Source organism: Barbus barbus (genome assembly GCF_936440315.1).
Source record: "Barbus barbus genome assembly, chromosome: 30".
NCBI classification, from domain to species: Eukaryota; Metazoa; Chordata; class Actinopteri; order Cypriniformes; family Cyprinidae; genus Barbus; species Barbus barbus.
The window spans coordinates 25542877-25558804 of NC_136758.1; the positions used below are offsets into that span (position 1 = coordinate 25542877).

At 34.9% G+C, this 15928-nt stretch overlaps 2 protein-coding genes across 3 annotated transcripts; one reads left to right on the top strand and one right to left on the bottom strand.

The window, feature by feature from the left end:
- Positions 1-210: 210 nt before the first annotated feature.
- On the bottom strand, positions 211-12915 carry LOC306850756 (erythroid differentiation-related factor 1-like). 2 transcript variants are annotated; one of them, XM_079386604.1, is made up of 25 exons: positions 12508-12915; positions 12116-12318; positions 10853-10919; positions 10099-10224; positions 9749-9873; positions 9515-9665; positions 9344-9430; positions 8559-8680; positions 7861-7972; positions 7624-7771; positions 7420-7531; positions 7220-7331; positions 6873-7139; positions 6596-6667; positions 6206-6353; positions 5921-6112; positions 5188-5388; positions 4743-4964; positions 4405-4631; positions 2982-3140; positions 2734-2883; positions 2482-2635; positions 2276-2391; positions 1039-1217; positions 211-898 (listed from the first exon to the last, which is right to left on the bottom strand). In XM_079386604.1, the coding sequence occupies exons 1-25, from the start codon at positions 12604-12606 to the stop codon at positions 736-738; spliced, it is 3714 nt and encodes a 1237-aa protein (XP_079242730.1). In that variant the 5' UTR covers positions 12607-12915; the 3' UTR covers positions 211-735. The 2 variants fall into 2 exon arrangements, with proteins under 2 accessions (XP_079242730.1, XP_079242729.1); XM_079386603.1 differs by having other exon boundaries at positions 9344-9436.
- Positions 12916-13227: 312 nt separating this feature from the next.
- Positions 13228-15052, top strand: LOC306850455 (uncharacterized protein; the record flags this gene model as incomplete). Its single annotated transcript, XM_079386107.1, has 4 exons — positions 13228-13233; positions 13290-13328; positions 14560-14640; positions 14723-15052. 4 exons carry the CDS (start codon positions 13228-13230, stop codon positions 15050-15052), a joined length of 456 nt encoding a protein of 151 aa, XP_079242233.1.
- Between the last annotated feature and the right edge of the window lie 876 nt (positions 15053-15928).

Consider the following 15928-nt stretch of genomic DNA (forward strand, 5'->3'; position numbering starts at 1 on the left):
ATAATCATGTACTTCATCTCCTTTTTTCTTGCAAGTGTATTTACAGAGCCTGTGATAATGAAGTAATGCTTTGGGAGTGAATTTGGGGAATACACTGGACTTTCGTGGTTGCAAAATGATAAGTTGTTTAAGCTCTTATATTTGACAAATCTATAGAAACTGTATGACAAGTGTTTCAGGTCTAAAAAATAAATAAATAATCATGACAATGACTTTGAGCAGCTTTGAAATTTATTAAACATTTAAAAGCCAAGCCATCACACATTTGTATAATACTGTAACTAGATCATCACCCCTGTTGCATTGACCTTTGATAAATTATTGCACATTTTTTTTATTGAAAACCTTTTTTACAGTTCATGAGCTTATTTATGCACCAGAAGAAGAAAAGCCTGTGAGTGTGCTTCCTGATAAAAAGTCAAACAAAACCACAGGTTCACATTTTGTACATACAGTCTCATTAGCAATGAATATCTGCTCTACAAACAACTGTACAGTTTGGGTTTATTATCATACTGTTTTCATTAAAGAAAAAATGAAATCATGTTAGAATCTATGGACTCTTACAGGAAGTCCAGCACAATAAGAAAGGCACTGCTGGTGAGGGTTGTAGGTCACATTTGCTTTCCAAGTCACTTGCCAAAACCTTTTTAAATAACAAATCAAGCTTGTTTCTAAACTGTTGCATGCTTGGCATTAATGTCAGGAAGGCGAAGAGTCCTTTGGATTTGATTCTCAAGATGATGATCTTGCTTCATCACTTCCTGTTGGTGGTTTTAGCTGATCCAGCAGCTCCATGAAAAGGGAAACCCGCTGAATGAGCGGGACGGCCTTTTCGGCCCGCAGGAGGCGAGAATATATGTTCTTGTAGATCTTCACCTGCTCCTCTTCTTTACCACTGCATATGAAAACACAAAACCACCACATAATGAAACACTATAATGCCGATTGTTAGATAGTAACGATACTAAATCTGTTGAGGTTATTATGGAATACGGTACTGAAGTATATTGCTGTAGTATATTTTGTATCTCTCACCTGAGCTTGCGTTTGCTTGCAGTGCTGAGTTTAATCAGTTGCAGCAGCAGGAATGAGAAACTGGGCTCAAAGACGCCAATTAACTTCACAACCTCTTCTGTGTTGAGCTCAGAAGAGGAAGAACTGTCTGAAGCCTCGTGGAGTTCTTCAGGTCTGTCCGAGTCTTCTGGCGTCAATATCTATCAACATACAGCACATTACAGTGTAAAACTGACCTTAAACAAAGAGAACAATGTAGCCTATTTGTAGAGAACAATTATTGTTTTTATTATTATAAATAATAATAATAATAAATCTAAGACCCTTTTGTCCAAGGGACTTACAAATGAGAAATCATTATTGTTAATAATAATAATAAACAAAAATAATCAAATAAATAAGACACTTTTGTCCAATGGAGAAATGGTGATGATGATCATTATTTTTATTATTATTATAATCTTTATAGACACATTCATGCAAGGGACTTACAAATAAGAAATTATAATTATGATAAATATTATAAATATTAACCTTAATATAATACACTTTTATCCAAGAGACTTATAAATGAGAAATAATTATTTATTTTTATTATTACTTTTTATGATTAATAATTCATATATTATTAATATAAGACACTTTTGTCCAAGGGACTTACAAATGAGAAATCATTATTGTCAATAATAAAAACATGAATAATAATAATAAACTAAATATTGAACAAAAATATAAGACACTTCATACAAGACACTTATGTCCAAGGGAGAAATTATTATTATTATTATTAATAAAATAAAACTGATAAAATAATCTTTATAGACTTGTTCGTGCAAGGGACATAAAAATGAGAAATTATTATTATGATCATTACTACTAATAATAGTAATGATAATAAATATGATATAATAATCTTAATATAATACACATTTATCCCAGGGACTTATAAATGAGAAAGTATTATTATTTATCATATTTATTTTTAATAATAATAATAGTAATAATACATTTTATATAATCCTTTATATAATAAATATTAACATATCTTAATATAATAATCTTAATACAATGCACTTTAACCAAGGAACTAACAAATGAGAAAGTATTATTATTATGATTTATGATCATAATACATATTAACAATCTTAATAAAATAATCTTAATATAACACACTTATTCCCAGGGACATTATTATTATTATTAAATATTAACCATCTTATCATAAGGCAGTTAGATCTGTGTATGTCAGCTGGTATACCTTTTCCTGTTGCTCCAGCAGCTCTTTATGGATGAGTTTGAAAGCATGACGTGTTTCACACATGATCTCTAGAGCTCCTGTCAGAGTTTTCTGTTTCACAGCACTGCTGTTCTGACCTGGAAAACACAATAAAACATCCGATATGAGGCTCTACTCGTGTCCCATCAGCCTCACCCAGCTGATATTTCCTGCAGTGTGTTTCTCACCCGCCATGGTGAACTCAGCGAAGGCCACTCTCTCCAGAAGCGTGCGGAGCAGCTCGCACGGGGCGTCACTCAGACTTATGAAGAGCCGCACGGCCTTACTGTAATGCTGCTCCGCCAGAGCTTTGTGCTGCTTACGGACGCTCTCGTCTCCAACCTGACAGAGAGAAACAGGACCAACACTCCATGTTAAGTCTTACTGTATGATGAAGATGAAGGTGTAGACTCTTCCTCTGCAGGTGTCTGATGCTGTACCTGGTTGCGGTAGCAGCTTTGGTACATTGAAGCCAGTCTGTGGTGGATAGTGGCTGCTCTGTACTGGTAGAGCGGCTGGCGAGCGGACTCCGTCTGCAGGTCGCAGTACCTCAGGGATTTCATCATGGTCTCTGTGACTTCCCTCTCGATCTGAAACACGGTGCGCTCATGTCAAGTGGAGCTCATTATCTCAGCAGTGTGTACAGACAGAAGAAAATGTGTGTGTGTGTGTGTGTGTGTGTGTGTACCTGCTCCTGTGCTTTACGGGATAGTGGTGCATAGTCCTGGAGGAGTGTGGCCAATGTGAAATACGTTGTAGAGAGTTCCCAGTTTACAGAGTCCCAGACAGCTGAGTGACTCTCCCTGCAGCCCAGAGACTTCAGCGCCCGCTGATAGTAATCTATCGCCTATTGATGAGAGAGAGAGAGAGAGAGAGAGAGAGAGAGAGCTACTGTGATGCAGCTGTGGCACAAGGAACTTTAAAGGACATTTACATTAATTAATTTATCCAAGGAACTTACAAACCAGAAATGTATTACTGCTACTACTACAAATATATGTTAGCATCATTATAATATTAATAATAATAATAACAACTATTATTATTATGGTTGTTGTATTAACTTGATACAAAAATCTTAATATAAGACACTTCTATCCAAGGGATTTACAAATAAGAAATGATGATTATTATTAAATATTAACCATCTTAAAATAACAATCTTAACGGTTGTAAGACTTTGTTTCCACTTTGTATCCATCTACAAGAAAATTAATAAGAATAATCATAAATACTAATATTTATTATTATTCTAAATAATAATAATAAATTCACATTTGCAGATGGAAAATAGTAGATTAGTGACTTATAATTATTATATTGTTATTATTACTATTAATATAATCCTCCTAATATGACACTACCCACTTTTTACCCATCTACAAGAGAATAATTAATAATAATAATAATAATAATTTATTACTTTATTATTATTATTACTACATAATTCTATTTATTATAATGATCATTATATAATTTAATTATATAATAATATTATTATTTCTCATTTGTAGATGGATAAAAATAGATAAAGTGTTAAATTACATATTTTATATTAATTATGAGAATTATTATTAAATTAATATAATTATATAGTATAATTACTCTAACAATCTTATCATAATCTTACCCAAGAAAACATATATTAATATTGTTATTATTATTAACAAATATTGATGATCTTTATATAATTATCTTAGTAAAAGACGCTTCAATCAAAGGGATATAAAAATTAGACAATATTATTATAGTAAAATTGTTTATCATGTAGATACAACAACTTATATTAGGATGACTATATTAAGATAATATTTAATATAATAATATTAATATTTCTTATTTGTATATCCCTGGGGTAAGTGTCATACATTAAGATTATTATATGTCAATAATAATAGGATCTAATAGGAATAATAATAGGTCACTTAATGTCCATGTACAAGAGAAATTAATACAATTCATAAAATAAAAACTAAAAATAATAAAAAATATATTATTATTATCATCTTTACAATCATTATTACAATCAGCAAATCAAAATGTGCATTGCAGAAGCCGTTAAACATCTCTTAAAAGTTCAAATCCAGTTCAAGACTGTATGTGTGATTAACCTTGTTGTAGTAGAGGGTCTCTTCCGGTGAGAACTCGCCGCGGCTGTGCTCTGACGTCATGACGCAGTGAGCCTGAGCGCAGATACGCATGAGTCGACCGATGTTACACAGCAGCAGGGCTGTGTTCACAGAGTCTGAAATCGCGTTGAAATCCTGCATGCCCTTCTCAAAACACGAGAAACTCTTCTTCCACAGCTCCTGCTCGGCCACGCACACACTCCTGCGCACTGGAGAAGAAAAAGTGATACTTCACAAACAAGTTATTTGTCAAAGAATTTTCGACAAACCACCCCAACGTTTGTTGTTAAAGTCTAATAGAAAACCCAAGAAGCCCTCACCTCTTTGTTTCTCCGCCTGCATGGCTGCGGCCTGGTTCATATAAAAGACGCCCATCTCGTTGCGGATGTTACCGAGCCGTTTCAGAACCGGAGCCAGCTGCTCCTCTTCCAGGTCCTTCAGAACTCCTGAGGTCAAAAGGTCATGGGCGGCCTCGTAACACTTGCTGCTGACGATCAGCTGGTACTCTGGGTCCGAGGCCAGATCAGTGGCCATACTAAAGGCTGAGAGAGGAAAAAAAAAAAACAGTGTTATTACTTAAATGTTATAAGACACTGCCTCTTCCAGCAGTTTTAGTATCCAATCCACCTTCTAAGCACAGTGAAATTTCACTGGTCCAAAATCCCACTCCACATCGGTGTTGCAGTAATTACAGTAGCTGCTACCATAATGCACAGCATATTATGATCTCTTCAGCACAAAGAGTGTGTGATGTAACATTCAGACCTTGGCAGGAGCTCTCACGGTGCAGGCAGTGGAGGATCTCCTGGTCGTCTTTAGTCTGGTAGTTGTATTCCTCCAGATACGCAGCTCTGTTTGAGGCATTCTGGGCCAACATGAGCTGAACATCTCCACATAGAGACAGACACTGGCAGTGGAACAGAAGCACCTGCGGGTGGAGACCACCACTGATGGAGCAATATGCATCTATAGGGACAGAGAAAGCATATATCAATCAAATTTGAACAGATTAGCTCTAAATAAGCTGCTTAATTAACACTCTTTAAAATATATGTTTTTAACTTCCTGTTTTAATAAGAACATAATATGCACATGTGTAGAATATTCACTAATGTTCAAAAGTTTGATCTTGGTAAGATATTTTTAAATGTTCCTCAAACATAAGTCATTTATGCTCACCGAGGCTGCATATATTTGATCAAAAATACAGTAAAAACAGTAATATTGTGAAATATTATTACAATGGGAAAACTGTTTTCAGTGGCACATGATCCTTCGGAAATCATTCTAATAAGCTGATTTGCTGCTCAATAAACATTTAACTTAATTTAATGTAATGTAACATATTGTAATGTAACTATGTAATTTAATTTAATACATCAATGCTGAATAAAAGTATTAATTTCTTTAAAAATCTAACTCTTACTGACCCCAAACGTTTGAATGGCAGTGTAAGTCCTGAAGTTTCCTGACAGTACAGAAAGCTGCTTGTTCTTACCGTGGCACTGCAGAGCCAGTTTGATATAGCGCAGGGCCCGTCCATACTTCAGCAGGTTGGTTGCAGCATCTGACAGGATGTAGTATGCTTTGGATGCTTTCAGGAACAGCTGCAGTTTCATGCGGTGCTGCCATGTGCCCGGTAACATCCCGGAGCGTGTAGGCACCTTCAGCTCCTCGTTACACGGACCGACTGCGTGACCCAAGATGAAGATGAACACAGTAAATAATCAAATAGTGGAAGAAGAAACGGTTTCTGAGGACGTGAATGGATGAGGTGACTGACCTCTGTCCAGCAGCAGGGCGATCTCTTTCTCCACTTCTCTAGCTCCATTTTGACTCCGCTCCTCATATTTTAGAGGGATAGGTGTGCTGGGGTCGGCCGCAGGAAGGTCACTCTCTTTCTTTATGCTGTTGTCCACGGCTTTTAAACCCTAAACACACAGATGAGGTTTTGCATTAGTGTTTTTGGATGGATTGATGGATGGACGGATGGACAGACGGATGGATAAGATAGAATGATGAATGGATGGATGCAGTTTCTTTTAGATGATAGATGCACAAATGGACGGATAGATAGATAGATGGTTGGATGGATGAAGTCCAGAGAACTAAGAAAAAAAGAAAATGCACATGAACAAAAATATGTAAAGAAATATTAATCTCATTCTCTTACCTTCAGAATATAGCTGAGAACCAGTCGGCACTTCTCCTCCTTGTCTTGTGACACCGGAAACGCACAGTTGGGCTGGAAAGCAACATAATGCTAATAATCACATGATACATTGGAAATGATGCAAAATCATTATGCAAATTCATGCAAGGTGGAAAAGAGTGAATTTACAAACATCTAAATAGACCATTTTAACTTCTGCTATACATCAAATAGCTTCTATTCAGTTATATCAGTGTTCAAACAAACAAGAAAGCCAGTCTTCAGATTGATCTCCTACTCTGATCTGATGTGTGCTCTTGTATTTCTCTGGAACCGACAGCTCCCCGACAGACTTGATGATGGCCACAGCTTTGGAGTCGTCCTGCGTCTCAGAGGAGGAGCTGTAGGAGCAGCTCTCGTCTTCCTCTTCCTCCTCCTCCTCCTCTTCATCACTGTAGCTGTCTTCAGACCCTCCGCCCCTCAGTGACTCCCTGTTCCCCTCGTCTTCACTCACGTCATCCAGCTGAAACAGTTCTGCCAGCATGTAATGAGCCGAAGCGATTATCTACACCAGCAAACAGAAGGAAACGGTCAGAAATCATGCATCAAATCCGGAAATTAATGTAATGTAATGAAGCTACATACCTGTGGATGTCGCTCCTCATCCAGCAGTTTAATACAGTTGAGCAACAGAGTTCTGATGGTCCCATAGTTCTTCCTGTTTTGGCTCTTCTTTAGTGTCATGTTGCTGGCCACTCTGTCAGATAAAACATCAAATAGACTTGTCTCTGATGCTCACTTACGCAACAGAATATGAGAAAGCTAGTTATGAATGTAAATCATACTTGTAGAGAAGCACCGCCACAGGAAGTGTGAAGGGATTCTGGCATTTCTCCTCCGCCGCCTCTTCACACAGAGTAGTGAGGTCATACAGCTTCACGAAGTCACTTCCACTAGCTAATTGGACAAAAAAGAAAGCCATTAGTGATTAAAGAAGTCACTTTAGCTGAAGAAGTTTGAAAGCAAACTAAAGAACGTCAGCCGCCCACCTTTGAAGAGCCAGTACGTGTGTCCTTCTTTGGTACAGTTGGATTTCAGGAATGACAGGATATTCTGTGCAATGTCTTTTACAACCCGTGTCGAAAACGTGGAGTTCTCCAAATTCGGGATGTCCTCTGTCTTTATCATTTCATATTTCTGTAAATGAGATGAGAGTTGTTCTGAAATTGAGTATTGTTGTACATCAGTATGTTCAAACCTATTTAACAATCACCAAATCATCTTACCTGCACAATGCCATTGACGTGAAAGCACATGACCAGCTCCGGCACGTTACACATCAAATTATCCAGCCAGTAATCAATTCCTGTGAGAATGTTGATTGGTTTGTTGTTGTCCCTATTAAGACAAAGTGAAGTATTTAAAATAAATATATAAAATACTTAAATATAGGGTTATATATAGTAGAGTACATAATATACAATTCAAAAAAATCTCAAAGTGGTCTCTTATGCTCATCTATTTGATCAAAAATGCAGTAAAAACGGTAATATTGTAAAACATTGTTACTATTTAAAATAACCTTTTTGTAATATACTTTCAAATGTAATTTACTCCTGTGATGGCAAAGTTCAATTGATGCTCAAGAAACTATTATTATCAAGGTTGAAAACAGTTGTGCTGCTTAATACTTTGTGGATTCTTTGATGAATATAAAGCTCAAAAGAACAGCATTAATTTGAAATGGATTTTTTTTTGTAATATTATGAATGTATTTGTCACTTTCTATCAATTTAATGCACTCTTGTTCAATAAAATGACTTTTTTTCAATCTTACTGACTGCAAACTTTTAAACATTAGTGTATATAGTTTAGCCTTCAAATGTAATAAATTTGAAAATAATTCAAAAGCAGATAAATATATCCTGAAAATATATGAAAAAAAAAAAAAGATGAATTAAATAAATACATGTAGAACTCTAACCTGAGTCTTAGACTGACTGCTGGGTATCGACCACCTCCAAATATAGGCATATTTGATCCCACAAGCATGTGGATGTCCTCAAATGTCCATAGAATATTCCTGACAAAGTCATTCCTCAAACCCTGAAACCATGAGAGAGATAAAGAAAACTAGCAAGTCAAAAACACACACACCTTTTTTTACACTTTTTAATGCCATGCCAGCATCAAGGCTATTTTCATGGCGATCTCTGAATAAATTACATAAGGTATACAATTAACAAAAGGTTATAAAGACATTTCAGATGTACACAAGACAAAAATTCTAAAATACATTCAGGTGATACATTTTTAAATAAATCAGTTAGACACACCTCTGAATAAAACCGTTGTCTATTAACATGAAAAACAGTACAATCCAATAAAATATGTTTCACAGTCATTTTAGTTTGGCAAGTAAGACGTGATGGTGGTTCTTCACCTTTTAATAAATATCCATGTGTAACTCTTATATGACCTAAAAGACACCTTGTAAAAACAACTTGATCATACCTAGATTTAAAGTTACAAAAAAAAAGATACACATATGAAATATTTGTATATTTATTTATTTTTAGCATTTTTGAAAATATTCTATGTAAACTTATTTCACATTTAATTAAAAATATCTTATATATACATATAACTTTTATTTATTTTGAACTAAAAGTGAAATAAATTTATATTCAAAATCTAAAATGTTGTGTATGGCACAATTTTTAGGTGCAAGACTTCGGAAGTTAGGAGATGTTAAATAAATGTTATTACCTGAATGTTTTCTCCTTCATTGAACAATGTAGGCAGATTCTGCTCTTTGGGAACTGAAGACATGTGACCTAAAGTGTATGTGTCCACCTGCTCCTGAAAGACAGTGAACAGGATGATTCACTGAGAGCACATGACATGAGAAATGAGAAGCAGAGGAAAGGCTGACCGCACCTCCTTGGGTATCGCAGACTCCTCAGATTCAGAGGTGGAACTGCTGAAGGTGGCAGGCCAAGACGGTCCTTCAGCCGCCGTCCCACAACCCTCTTCTGCCGCCTGCTCTGTATCTGACGGCACAGGCACTGCAGTCCCATCACTGTTAATACTGAAACACAGGGGAGTATTGTGAATGGAAGTGATGAAATCAGTGCTGTCATGAGATGGCAAAAATGTAAAGTCAGTTCTCACCTGTAATAGAGAAACTTCGAGAGGATTGCCTTCTCGTTCCAGTGTTCTTTACTCTTCTTCTTTCTTTGCCACTTTTGGTCAATCAGACGCTGGTAAAACTCCTTCAGCCACGTCCAGTCACCAGTCTACAAGGCAGTCGCAATGTTAGGTTAATCTTATGATGGCATACACACTCCCTTCATACATAAACACACTTTGAACAGCATAAATTAATGTTTTCCTGCTATATAATTCAGTATTTTGTTTCCAGGTTTGAGAAATAGACACTAGAAGGTTAAATGGAGATGCATTTAGAAGCTCCATAACAAAATACAATACAGCTGAGAGATAAGGTGACTATTTCCTGTTACCTGTGATGACCTCATGAATAGTTCCTGAATGTCCAGTTCATCTAGCAGCAGCGTGCTGCCCACTCTGTGAACCGCCATGCTGACATGAGACTTGCTGTAGGGGATCTTCAGCAACTTCTTGATGTTCTGTTTAAATCAAGAAAAAAAAAAATAAACCATTTAAAATTTAAGGTCTCTTAACAAGGCTGCATTTATTTGATCACAAATACAGTAAGAATATATAAATATTATTGCAACTTAATATATATGTTTTCTATTTGAATATAATTTATTCCTGTGATCAAAGCTGAATTTCCAGCATCATTACTCCAGTCTTCAGTGTCACATGATCTTCAGAAATCATTCTAATATGCTGATGTACTGCTCAAGAAACATTTCTGATTATTATCAATGTTGAAAACAGTTCTGTTTCATATTTTTGTGGAAACTGATTCATTTATGGGGATTATTTGATAAATACAATGTTCAATAAGTTCAAAAGAACAGCATTTACTTAAAAATATATATTTTGTAGCTTTATTTGTGTCTTTACTGTCACTTTTAAACAATTTAATACAGCCTTGCTGAATAAATAATAATTACACAAAAAACGGCTTACCTTGCATAATGTTCAATTATATTATCTTATATCATTATACAAAAATATGACAGCAGAGCACTGTTATCAACCAATCAGAATTAAATATAAAGAAAGCCAATTTAATCATTTATTGTGTCATATAAAGACTTTGTATTCTCAATACAACAAACTCACCTCTGAATCAGACACAACATCAACATCATCACCTATACAGTCGATGAAGTCGTACGCCATCCCAAAACTACAATTAACAAAGAAAACACAAGAATGCATGGAAAGATCAGCTTCCATGCCATCTAAATATATACATTTACATTAAATGTCCTGTAAAATGTAATTTATTTGAAATGTAATACAGAAAAGCTCACATTAAATGTAATATGAGCTTTCCTGTAGCTCAAACAGCTGAGCATGACGCTCAGCTGACGGTCATGGGTTTGATTTCCAGGGAATGCAACGGAAATGTAACGCAAGTCACTTAAGATAAAAGCATCTGCCAAATACAGCCGTGGTCAGAATTGTTGGCACCCTTGGTAAATATGATCAAAGAAGGCTGTGAAAATGAATCTGCATTGTTAATCCTTTTGATCTTTTATTTAAAAAACAAATCACAAAAATCTAACCTTTCATTGGAGAATAAGAATTTAAAACGGGAGGAAATATCATTATGAAATAAATGTTTTTCTCTAATACACATTGGCCACAATTAACGGTTCCTTTTTAAGGTTTTCTGACCCCGAGACTCAACCATTTTCTGCAATTCTCCAGCTGTGGTCCTTGGAGAGTCTTTAGCCACTCAAACTCTCCTCCTCACCGTGCATTAGGACGATATAGACACACGTCCTCTTCCAGGCAGTTTCGTAACATTTTCTGTTGATTGGAAATTCTTAATTATTGCCCTGATGGTGGAAATGGGAATTTTCACTGACCTGGCACTTTTCTTAAAGCCACTTCACTAATTTGTGAAGCTCAATTATCTTTTGCTGCACATCAGAAATATATTCTTTGTTTTTTCTCATTGTGATGGATGATTAAGGGAATTTGGACTTTGTTTTTCCTCCTATTTATATTTCTGTGAAACAGGAAGCCATGGCTGGATAGTTTCATGTTCATAATCGCCCTGGAGTGCTCAAAATTGTAAATATGAATGGGAATGTACTTTACAGATATTTTACTCATAAGAATTTCTAGGGGTGCCAATAATTGTGTCCAACGTGTATTTGAGAAAAACATTTATTTCGTAATGAGATTTCCCCCCCATTTTCAATTGTCTTAATTCAATGAAAGGTTAGATTTTTGTGATTTTTTTTAATTAAAGATCAAAAGGATTAATAATGCAGGTTTATTTTCAGAGCCTTCTTTGATCATATTTACCAAGGGTGCCAACAATTCTGACCACGTCTGTACATACATTTAAATGTAAAATAATAGTGATACCTGGAGAAGGGTTTGCTTTTCCTGCTGGATCCGAGTACGGTGGTCCCTGCAGTGCCCAGCTGAGCATTTTCCCGCAGCCAGTTTGCTGGGGGCAGCTTGAGGTCGGTCTTCTCTTGTAGTAAAGCATAGGAGGAGGGTGGCGGAGCGGCTGAGTACTTCACTACAGCACGACTCTTCACTTCATTGTTGCCCAGACAAATCACCTAAAATCACAAATCATTTACATGCAACATTCATCTCAATAGGACTGAACATGTATATGACTTTATGACATTCCAGAAGCAACATAAACATATGATTGGTACAACAGGACAGTGAGAAATGCTGCAGTATGTTAGTGTTACATTATTGGCTTACAGTGCTGCAGTGACTCTGGACACAAGCTATCAGACCTGTTTGTTGTCTTCAGATGCAGGGCTGCTCTGGTCCTCCTCATGTCTGGGATCTGAGTCTGTCTTCTTATCCTGAGAGCTCATATTCACCACACTCATCCATCCAGATCCTCCACAAAACCACGAATTAACTTCTTTCACTCATACTCTGTCACCAATCTGCTAAACTAGCTAACATTACCACAACTGGATCACACAGCAGACCATGTTGCTTTTCCATTCAATTTCTCGCTGTTTTATCTTAAATATCGATATGTGAGTGACATGCAGAAATCTGTCAGATTAATCGAGAACTCTCAGATGACTGAAACATAACAAATAAATAAATAAACGCTGTTCTCTGAGGAAATTGTGTGGCAGCTTCTCACAGAGCACTCCAAACTTACTGTACCTCTCACCCGGAAGTACAGGTGACGTCAGCCACGCCACTTTCTAGAAAAGAGTGGAAACATTTATTAAAAGTGTTTTTGACTAAAATACTACATGCACTTTATGAATATATTATATATTTAGGATATATGCGTTATATAATGTAGTAAATACGTGTGTATTGGTATGTAGTTATATAAATCATTTACCACAAAAAACGCATTTACAGTATTTTAAATTAAAATAATTACCTTAGATTTTGTATTTATATGTTATTTTACGTTATATTTTAGATTATTATAATAATTCACGACATTTTTAAATATTGAATGTGATTATTACTATATAGCCATGCTAGTATTGAATGTGATTATTACTATATAGCCATGCTAGCTATATATTGATATAAATAGATTTATTACTATGTAAAAATATTCATCAATCCTGAAAAGGTTAGCTATTGCTATTAAAATAAAGTGATATTTTGCACTATAATATTAATAACTTACATGTATTTCATATTCAGATTATTGCTACAACTGCAAAGTATAGTATAGTAGCTAATTATGTAATCTGGATTACGTAATCAAATAAAAAATAATCATATTTAAAAATTAAATATTAGGTTATTAAAATTATTTTCAATTATTTTAAAATACTCAATCAGACTACAGTTACTTGATATGATTATGTCATGACAGTAATAATAATAATAAAACTTTTTTTTCCCTATATGCTGCTAGGGACCACATAGCAAATAATGTCATTTTTATTTGAATTAATAATTATTTTGAATAAAATTATAATATTTTAATTTACCTATTTATTTTAAAATATTATTAAATATTTAATTATTATTATGCTAAAATATTTTAAAATTATTTATATATTTTAATTCAGATTTAATTAACTCTTAGCTTTTCAATTTATGAACCCCTGTATTCACAAACCCCAGTTCGGGAAACTATCATGTAATGTTATATAAGTAATCAAAAGGTCAGATTATATTACCTAAAATGTGACCTTGGAGCACAAAAGCAGTCTTAAGTCGCTGGGGTATATTTGTAGCAATAGCCACAAATAGGGTCAAAATTATCAATTTTTCTTTTATGTCAAAAATCATTAGGATATTAAGTAAAGATCATGTTCAATGAAGATATTTAGTGAATTTCTTACCATAAATATATTAAAACTTCATTTATGATTAGTAATATGCATTGCTAAGAACTTCATTTGGACAACTTTAAAGGTGATTTTTTCGCACCTTCAGATTCCAGATTTTCAAATAGTTGAATCTTGGCCAAATATTGTCCGATCCTAACAAACCATACATCAATGGAAATCTTATTTATTCAGCTTTTAGATTACGTATAAATCTCAATTTTGAAAAATTGACAATTAAGACCAGGTGGTCCAGGGTCACAAATGTGTAATGTAATTGATTGCATCACTATTTTCATCAAATAATTTGTATTCAGTATTGGACTACAGTTAGATTACTTTTTTTGTAGTCAATGGATGTAGATTAGGCTACATGCTGGCTAGACTGCTAGTAGGCTATTTCATCCAGCACTGGTTACACATAGCAAATTTCTGGAGGAACTGATTTTTTTACTGTACTGTAATCATTCTGATTCATCCTTGTATGAAGAAACATCGTAATGTTGAGGCTTTCTATGGCAGAAAGCAATGGGCAGAGAATATCCAGTGTCAGCGCATGATAACCGCACAGCTCTGCAGCACTCTATTGACGTGTATGATCAGGTGAGCTCATCATTATGATGAACAGTGATTCTGTTTATTATATCTTAAACCTTTAGACCAGTTTCCCTGTGTATGTGTTCAGGGTTTTGGCCGTAAGAAATGTCTCAATGAGCTTCGCCAGCATAACTCTCATTTCTACCTGTGCCATTATGATGACGCCTTGAGTCCGTTTAGCACAGCAAAGTGGGACCACTCAGCTTATCGAACCGACTTCCTGCCTAAACAGGAAACGGAGGGCAGAGAAGACACACTGAGAAGACGCTTCCCCAGAGATCACTCAGCGAGGTCTCAAATGAACGCTACGGCTCAGACCGGGGAGAGTTTCATGTGGTTTGGGAGGGACGACTCTAACCAGAACACTCCACTTAGTGTACTAGTACTAGCAGTCTCCAACCTCTCATTAACCCCCTAAATAACACAATCAGAGATGATCAGACTGCAAGCAATGCTTGTGACACTAAGCATGATACTCTAGTGTCATTGTCTGCTTTAACCAGCAGAGGTCAGTATCCTTTTTGTCTGTCTATGCTGCTCAATTTGCATCACAACTATAGCTTTGCAGGATCACAAATACTTTCAGTCTGTAAAGAGTATCAGTGTTGAATGTGATATACTGTATAATAAGAAAAAATAAACATTTTCAGCTCAGTCTTATGAAAAAGAATGATTATTAAAGCTTATTTATTGAGCGTGTTGTATTTCTTGTATCTATGAACTTTGTCAACCTACACGTATGAGAACAAACTCAGAAATAAATACAGAAATAACTGTGACAAGAATTTGATGAGTATGAAATGATGTTGACTTTTTTCATATTTAGTTGAATCTTTGGCATACCAGCATACTATTTAATATTATATATGTGTGTGTGTGTGTGTGTGTGTGTGTGTGTGTGTGTGTGTGTGTGTGTGTGTGTGTGTGTGTGTGTGTTTCTTTATACTCTTATATTAGCAATTATTAAAATTAAAAAAGTTCTAATATTAAATATTATGTTACTATTACTAGGGTTTCTTTTGCTTTTTTAGAGAAATCACTGAATTGTTAAAAATCAATTTATTTTATTGAATCAGGGTTATTATCATTAACTAAAACCATACTAATTTTACTTGAAATAAAATATGTAAACGTATAGAAACTTAAACTTGTTTTATCTTAGGTAAAGGCAACATTTCTCTTTTTTTTATAGCTGAACTTGAAATACTAAAATTAATAATAACTATTGTTTTTTTTATAATAAAAATGATGTACACAATAAAACTAATAAATCTTTAAAATTAAGTAAAAAAAA

What these genes read in the sequence shown, in the direction of transcription:
- LOC306850756 (XM_079386603.1), bottom strand. Translation starts at nt 12,606, where the DNA reads ATGAGTGTGGTGAATATGAGCTCTCAGGATAAGAAGACAGACTCAGAT. An exon ending in TATTCATGAGGTCATCACAG is followed by an intron (nt 9,874 to 10,098) that starts GTAACAGGAAAT and finishes ACTGCCTTGTAG; the next exon opens with ACTGGTGACTGGACGTGGCT. An exon ending in GCAGGCGGAGAAACAAAGAG is followed by an intron (nt 4,632 to 4,742) that starts GTGAGGGCTTCT and finishes TTTCTTCTCCAG; the next exon opens with TGCGCAGGAGTGTGTGCGTG.